This window comes from Primulina huaijiensis, chromosome 12, assembly GCF_012295235.1.
Source record: "Primulina huaijiensis isolate GDHJ02 chromosome 12, ASM1229523v2, whole genome shotgun sequence".
In the NCBI taxonomy this organism is placed as follows: Eukaryota; Viridiplantae; Streptophyta; class Magnoliopsida; order Lamiales; family Gesneriaceae; genus Primulina; species Primulina huaijiensis.
This window is the reverse complement of record NC_133317.1, coordinates 14,482,792-14,490,004: the sequence shown is the minus strand read 5'-3', so window position 1 is coordinate 14,490,004 and position 7,213 is coordinate 14,482,792. Positions and strand designations below refer to the sequence as shown.

The 7,213-nt window shown below is 36.5% G+C and overlaps 1 protein-coding gene across 1 annotated transcript; it reads right to left on the bottom strand.

Moving 5' to 3' along the window:
* Positions 1-233: 233 nt before the first annotated feature.
* On the bottom strand, positions 234-2,761 carry LOC140990006 (abscisic acid receptor PYL8). The gene is made up of 3 exons (XM_073459599.1): positions 2,452-2,761; positions 1,400-1,615; positions 234-713 (listed from the first exon to the last, which is right to left on the bottom strand). The coding sequence occupies exons 1-3, from the start codon at positions 2,575-2,577 to the stop codon at positions 495-497; spliced, it is 561 nt and encodes a 186-aa protein (XP_073315700.1). The 5' UTR covers positions 2,578-2,761; the 3' UTR covers positions 234-494.
* Between the last annotated feature and the right edge of the window lie 4,452 nt (positions 2,762-7,213).

Below are 7,213 nucleotides of genomic sequence, written 5' to 3'. Positions count from 1 at the left end.
TGCGTACGGTGCATACTTTAGCTGGTCGGATTTTTTATACAAGATAAACGCCCAAGCTCCTCGATCTTTCGTTGAAGCATGAGTAAACGTGGGTCTANATATATATGATACGTACATACATATAACTCATCATGTTCAGTAACATTCTCCACTGTTTCTAGAGAAAAAATAGCAACGACCGATACATTGGTGCCCTGGATCTTTATCGACATACATACATATATACAAACATATGTACAAATGCACAGTACAAATGAACACATCCGGTACAGAAGCCTGGAATTTGGATATTCAATTTTGTTATCATATGTTCTCACAGAGAGGCAGTCCATGATACCTGCAGTTCTTGAGCTCCAAATTACAAAAGATCCAAAATGACGAGATATGAACAGCAAACCAGAGGAAGGGCCACTCAGCCTCCAAAACCTTGGAAGTCCAAAAGCCTTCACATAAGCTTCATCCTTGGTGAAAACGGCCTCCACAATGTTGCAGTTTTAGTCATGATCGATAGGCTCGGTCCTGTCCTGCACTGCAAGCCTCTCAGAAACATCGGCGAGTGATTTAAGATTACATTTGATCAGCGCTTCAACAAAGAAACAAGTTTCGTCTTTTGTGTTTCCTTCAGGCACATCCACGACAAATGATTCGATCACAATTGTCCCAGGTCTCCCTTCGATTACCTCTGGATGGACAGATACGGTGGAAGCATAGTTCTGGAAGAAACATAAGACTTTTACTTTTGAATAATGATGTGATTGGTTATATTTACATTAAATGGTATAATCAGAAAGATGCTATAATCTCCAGGACTTAACTATTGTATGGTCATGGACCATAAGCTGCATTCTATGGGAATTAAATACGGTACCATGGTAGAAGTTCCGAAAATTTCAAACATACATCAATTTCGATTGATTTGGCTAGTAAGTGTGTACGTTTCTTTGATAAATGGATAATATTTCTATCTGTTAACACACCAGCCAATCTTGGTCAGTGTTGAATTTTCTCTCAGCTCCAGGCTCCAGAGCACACTCGTATTTTAGCAGCCTTTAGCCAAACCCCACAAAAAAAAAAATGACAATTCAACTCAAACTTTGATTCTTTGATATATTAAAAGACACAGACGATGACAAGTCATTTTCAGCAGGAGAGTTTCAAGATAATATGTAGTGTAAATTATGGTTCATGAACTCAGGATCAGTCACCATCCTTGGAAGTTCCAATAAATATCAAGACTCTTCGCTAGCTTAAAAATGATTCGGGCTGAGAAAAACTATCTAGTTATCCCACAGAGCACTCCCATTAGTCCCATCAAAGTGCAAGATAGAAGTAGACAACTTGGAAAAACAATTTGAAAAGTAATTAAATAAGACGGAAATATTTGTGTTTCTTAGCATACTCTGAGCCTGTGATCTCCACCAACAATCCTGACACTAAGTATGTGCTCTTCATCGTCAAGAAGCTCCAATCTCTCCGTGCTGGTAGTGGCAGGAAGACCAGACTTGACATCAACTTCCCTCAGACTCCCAATTTCAAGATTTCCTTGCACAACGCATCGGCTGACAAAAGGCTTGTACTTCTGTGGTTGATCAAATCTCCGCACCAGAGACCAAACCTAGCATGAAAAAAAAATTTCAAATATATCACTACGAATATACAACCTCATCGCCCCGGTGTTCTTGAGAACCCCCTCAATAGCACTCATAATAATGACACTTCAAAGCCTTTCACATGAAGAAGTTTCAACCACCCCACTCATTCAACTCTAACCTCACAACAGAAACGGTCATCCAACACAAACATACAACAATCTTGCATCCTCCAACGACCTCTAATCCATTCGAAAGTATATCCAGAAAGCACACAAATTTTTCAAAAAAGTATGCCCACTCACACAACAACCCGACACTGACACCTAAGTCCAAGAAAACTAAGTGCATAATGACACCCTGGAAAACTCCCGAGAAGAGTAGAAAATTTTTTGCTGCACAAAGTCTCGTAAAACATGAGGTTATCACCACAGAGAATGTCAGGAAAAAAACTAGAAACTATAAAAAACCTAACTTACTCCTCCAATAAACACCAGTATCATTCATCCATAGAACTAAATGGTCAAAATTTCGAGCTTTTTTAAACTCCATGGAAGCCACACAAAAACTAAAAACACAGTTGTTTCCTATTTTCAAACAAGAGGAGCACATAGTCAAGAAAAAAGGGGGGGCCATCAAAATGAATCTGAATCAAACCCAAAAGGCTCCGGTCAAACCTTCAACCACAAACAGTAGAACTATTGAACCGATCTAAAATGCAAACTATGAACTCAAAATCCTCAGAGTACACACGCATCAAAATCCATCCACAACACGAAACCCCCCATAAAAAACACACTAAATCACACGCAACACAGACAACAAAACCCAACATAAAAAATGAAAAAAAAAATCATATTACGAGATGGATAGGAGCTTTAATATGCTTGATTAGAAAGGAATTGCATTGATTATCTGTAATCTCGTGCTGGTGATGCTTCCTTATGTACTCTATCTCCGTCTCGCTCAATCCTTTCACATTCATCATCTCCACGGGAATATCCTCCTCCGATAAATCCGAGTAGAATCGCCGCCGTACAGATTATGGATGCGCTTGTTGACTCAGGTGGATCGGCGTGAACTCGTCACCGTCATGTTAAAGAGTGTCATCATCGATGCATCCTCAAACGGAACTACGGAAGTATAAAGATGAGATCCTCTTTCTTTCTTCTACCTAAATTGCCCCTATTTATAGCCACTTGAAAATTATTTTTGTTTTTATAATTAAATCTCATTTTTTATTTATATCACCATGCAAAGACTTTGATATCCAACTAAAATCGCATATTCAATTCTCATAATTTGCAATCTTATGTAATTATTTGAAGATCGATTTGTTGGAAAGTTATAATATCCTTGATATCCCAGGATGAAACTATCAAGATCAGGCTCAAACTCCCGCCCAGCAGCATGTGGAACCCATTAAGATCAGGTCCAAACTCCCGGTCCATCTCTAAGGCTCGTAGGTGAAAGGCCCATGAGCAGCCCATGTATTCTCCTATAAATACCAGGTTTGAGCGTATGATTTCGCATTCACTATATTGTTTTACCCTTAGCTGCTCCTCATATATCTTCAGTCTCTGACTTGAGCGTCGGAGGGACTACGCCGAGACACCCTCCGACCCCCCTTCTAACGATCTTATTTGTGATTTCAGGCTCAGGGTAATTTCGAACCTGCGTCTGGACTAGTGACACTTACTAGAAGCGGACGCTAAAATTTTTCGTGAGTATCAATCCTCTTACGAGAGAGCTATGTATTTAGAAGATTTAAGTTAAACTATTACGATAGTGATGTCAAAATTACAATTAATAGAAAACGATAATTGACATTTACCTGTAAAAAAATTTAAAAAATTTTAATTATAATAATATTTATCAGAATTTTTTATAAAAGGAGAGTCCCTAAGGTTCAATATTTAATCATTATTATTGGTATTTATTGTGGAAGTGAAAATTATTGCTGCGGAACTGTTGGTTTTGAGGCATTGCCACAGGCTTGGTTGTCAACTGTTGGTTTTGAGGCATTGCCACAGGCTTGGTTGTCTCACTTTCGCAGTCTTTTTTGTCCGTTAGTTGCAACCCAATGCCCTCGAAGTGTTGGTTATTCACGTCTTTGACCCTCTGTTTTTATCCGGTTTAGCCCAACAGAAACTCAACCGTAAAAAAACAACTGTTTTTGTTTTATTCCTGGAATGCTTTTATATTGTGTACGCATGCCCACAATAGCATCCGTGCACGTCCCACGAGCATGAATAAAAAATTATAATTTCCATTTTGCATGTTTTTACTTTTATCAAATTTCAATTTTAATTTAATATTTTTTTGTTCTTGATATATTTTTTGTTGAAAATAATGATTTGATACTACATACTTCAAAGATATATTGGTGTTAGATCAATGTCACATCAAAAAAACTAAAATTACCAACAATAAATAAAAACTAATTTACTGAAAATGAAATTTGATAACTTATATGATCCAAATCGTAAAATTCCAACATAATCGACAACAAATACATTTTTTTTGAATTTAAATTGTACTTTTCAATTTAATTAAAGTTCGAAATTCTTTATGTAAAATAATAGTTCTTTTAAGTCAGGGAAGCTGAGCAGATCAGTACCTACTCAAACGAACTTGGGCTCTCAGCTTAGCTCGTGCAGTATGAGAAGAGTTACATAATAAGTCATGGATCATGTCTTTCTCATTGCTCGATCACTTTGGAACAAAGGGCAAGGCATGGAAATTCATCTCACCAAAAGGAGTAACCGAGCACTAAAAACAAAGTCATCATTATATATTTTTTTCTTATAAATACTCATGTTTGCTTGATCATACAAGCATGAAATTCACGTAAATTTTTTCACAAACACTCAATATATGTTCTTTGTATTGCACTTCCTTAACATAAACATTTGAATGACTTGAGCGTCGAAGTGACCACGCCGGACTAACGCTTTTTACTTTTAAAATGTGCAGATCATTTAGCTCAGGTATAATTTGTTCGGCCTCCAGTATCCCTGAGAAGGAACACCTGTTCGGCCCGATAAATCATCCATCCAGCTCGTCCGATTTAGTCGACCGTTATCGTTAATGTCACACGATTCAAATCTCACTCGTGTGAATAATCTAAATAGTTTAAATAATAAATTATCCGCTCGCATAATATAACAAAAATCGTTCAATTCAATTTCCTTCCCTAAACTAAATTGTCCAACAATTCGTGTGTCAGTTTTACATTTATACTTAAAATTTAATTGGACCTATTTCTACCATTTAATTTCTGAATTTGTTCATGATATTGACTATCACACCTGTTGGATCTCGGTTTTTTACGTACCCAAACGCAGCGGAAGTTTAAAATTTTATTTTATTTTGACAAACAAAATATTTTGGACACTTGTATGGTTTTATGATTAAACATTCATAGGGCGTTAGAAATTATACCTTTGTGAATTAAATCACTTGGCTCCGACTAATCCGTTTAGGTATAAACGGATTAGCTCTTGATGAATCCCTACGAACTTTCTTCAAAAACTCCCTTGTTGATTCTTCTAATCAGGTCCACGACTAGACGGTATGTTCCTCCTCCAAATTGCACTATAAAATTTTGGAAGATATTTTGCGTAGGAGAGAAAATAATTGAGAGACGGCTCAAAGGTTTTTTAATCAAGGATGGCTGAAATTTTTTTTCTTTTGAAAGGGAGGTTAACGTGAGGTTTGGTGGTGGTGGGGCTAGGGTTTCACTTGCATGCTTTTTTTATATTAAATCCATAGCCTAATTACATAATTAACAATAATGGGCTTGATTTAATTAATTGGGCTAGTCCAACTAATTTAATTAATTTAATCACGGTCCATTAAAACTTTAATTATTTATTATGTTGGACTTGTACTCCTACAAGCCCATTAAGCATATTACCCATCATATTTAATTTATTAATTAATCAACTCAACTTTTGAGCTTAATAAATTAATTAAATTATAAATTCAACATTTGAATTTATTATTTAAATTATAAATTCAACTACTTGAATTTTCATCACCTCCAAAATTTAATATTTAATAAACCCAACATTTTAGTTTAATAAATTAAATTCTCAAATTTTATAAATTCAACTCCTTGAATTTATTCTCTCAAAATTTAATTATCATAAATTCCACTTCTTGAATTTACTATAATATAAATTCAACTTCTTGAATTTATTCTCTCAACGGGAACAAACGATCCAATACTTGTGTAACCCTCAATGGTTCAGAGATACAGCTAGCTTTGAGTTCACAATTCTTTGTGATTCAAGACATAATACTTTATTCGGGCTTACCCTAGTTAGCCCCATTCTTTTCATCAACACCTTGATCAAGAATGTCAGAACTCACTTCTGATTGCACCCATCAGATCATGGTAAGAGTGTCTAGTAGCATCGCCCCATGACCCCCTAGGTATCACTGATAGTGCCTGCAAGAACCAGTCGATTATGATTAACGTACAGTACGGTCCTTTCATCTCATATATCCCGATCGAATCTGCAACCCTTGGTTCATCGAGGGTTGCATATTAATTCGATAAATATGTGATAACTATAATAGTGGCATCGTGTGTACTATTTGAGAACTCCTTCANTAATTCATTATTTCATGGTTTGTTATTTCTTTATCTGTATACCCATGTTATCAAACATAGATAAAGACCTTGATTATACTTTAATACAAATGAATCGTAATTCGATGTTGAAACTCGTTTGTAAACACTGTATGATCTAAATTCGTTCCTAGTCGATTCAGCCGCCTAAAACAGGGATAAAGGTCGCTTGAGCTCGAGACTAGCATCTGTGATGTTGTGTACTGCGTTTCTTGGTAAGGGCATAGAGATGTCCAAACATGCAGATGGGTAGTCATATGATGATTATACCGAACAACCCTCCCTCGGACTTTCCAAGTGGTTATCATTCATCGAGAGGATAAGTCCGTGGTTATGATTGTATACCATTAGTCCTTACGACCCGGGACAACAATGAGGCTCTATATGCTAGGGCTGTGCTTTGACTCGTTTACTGGCTCCAGGAGAGTCATCAGGTGGCGAGATTGGGTACAATTGCGAAACATATAGGAGCCAGTGCATTGTATTCGGGGATTCACCACTCACCTGCGGGTGTGGATATCCTATGTGACTTGATGAAATTATAGTGCATGGAATCTCTGGCCAGAGTATGAGATGTACGTTAGAGAAGGAGTTCTCGAACGGTACATGCGACGCCACTATTTATAGTTATCACATAGTTATCGAATTAATATGCAACCCTCGATGAACCAATGGTTGCAGATTCGATCGGGATATATGAGATGAAAGGACCGTACTGTACATTAATCATAATCGACTGGTTTTTGCAGGCACTATCAGCGATACCTAGGGGATCATGGGGCAATGCTACTAGATGCTCTTACCATGTTCCGATGGATGCAATCAGAAATGAGTTCTGACATTCTTGATCATGGTGTTGATGAAAATNAATTAAATTTTGAGAGAATAAATTTAAGTAGTTGAATTTATAAAATATGAGAATTTGATTTATTAAACTCAAATGTTGGGTTTATTAAATATTAAATTTTGGAAGTGATAAAATTCA

Bases quoted from the DNA above. Each gene is read 5' to 3' on its own strand.
- LOC140990006 (XM_073459599.1), bottom strand. From the start codon at position 2,577: ATGATGAATGTGAAAGGATTGAGCGAGACGGAGATAGAGTACATAAGG. The intron at 1,616-2,451 runs GTAATATGATTT...TTTTCATGCTAG, and splicing joins TTAAAGCTCCTATCCATCTC to GTTTGGTCTCTGGTGCGGAG. The intron at 714-1,399 runs GTATGCTAAGAA...TGTTTCTTCCAG, and splicing joins GTGGAGATCACAGGCTCAGA to AACTATGCTTCCACCGTATC.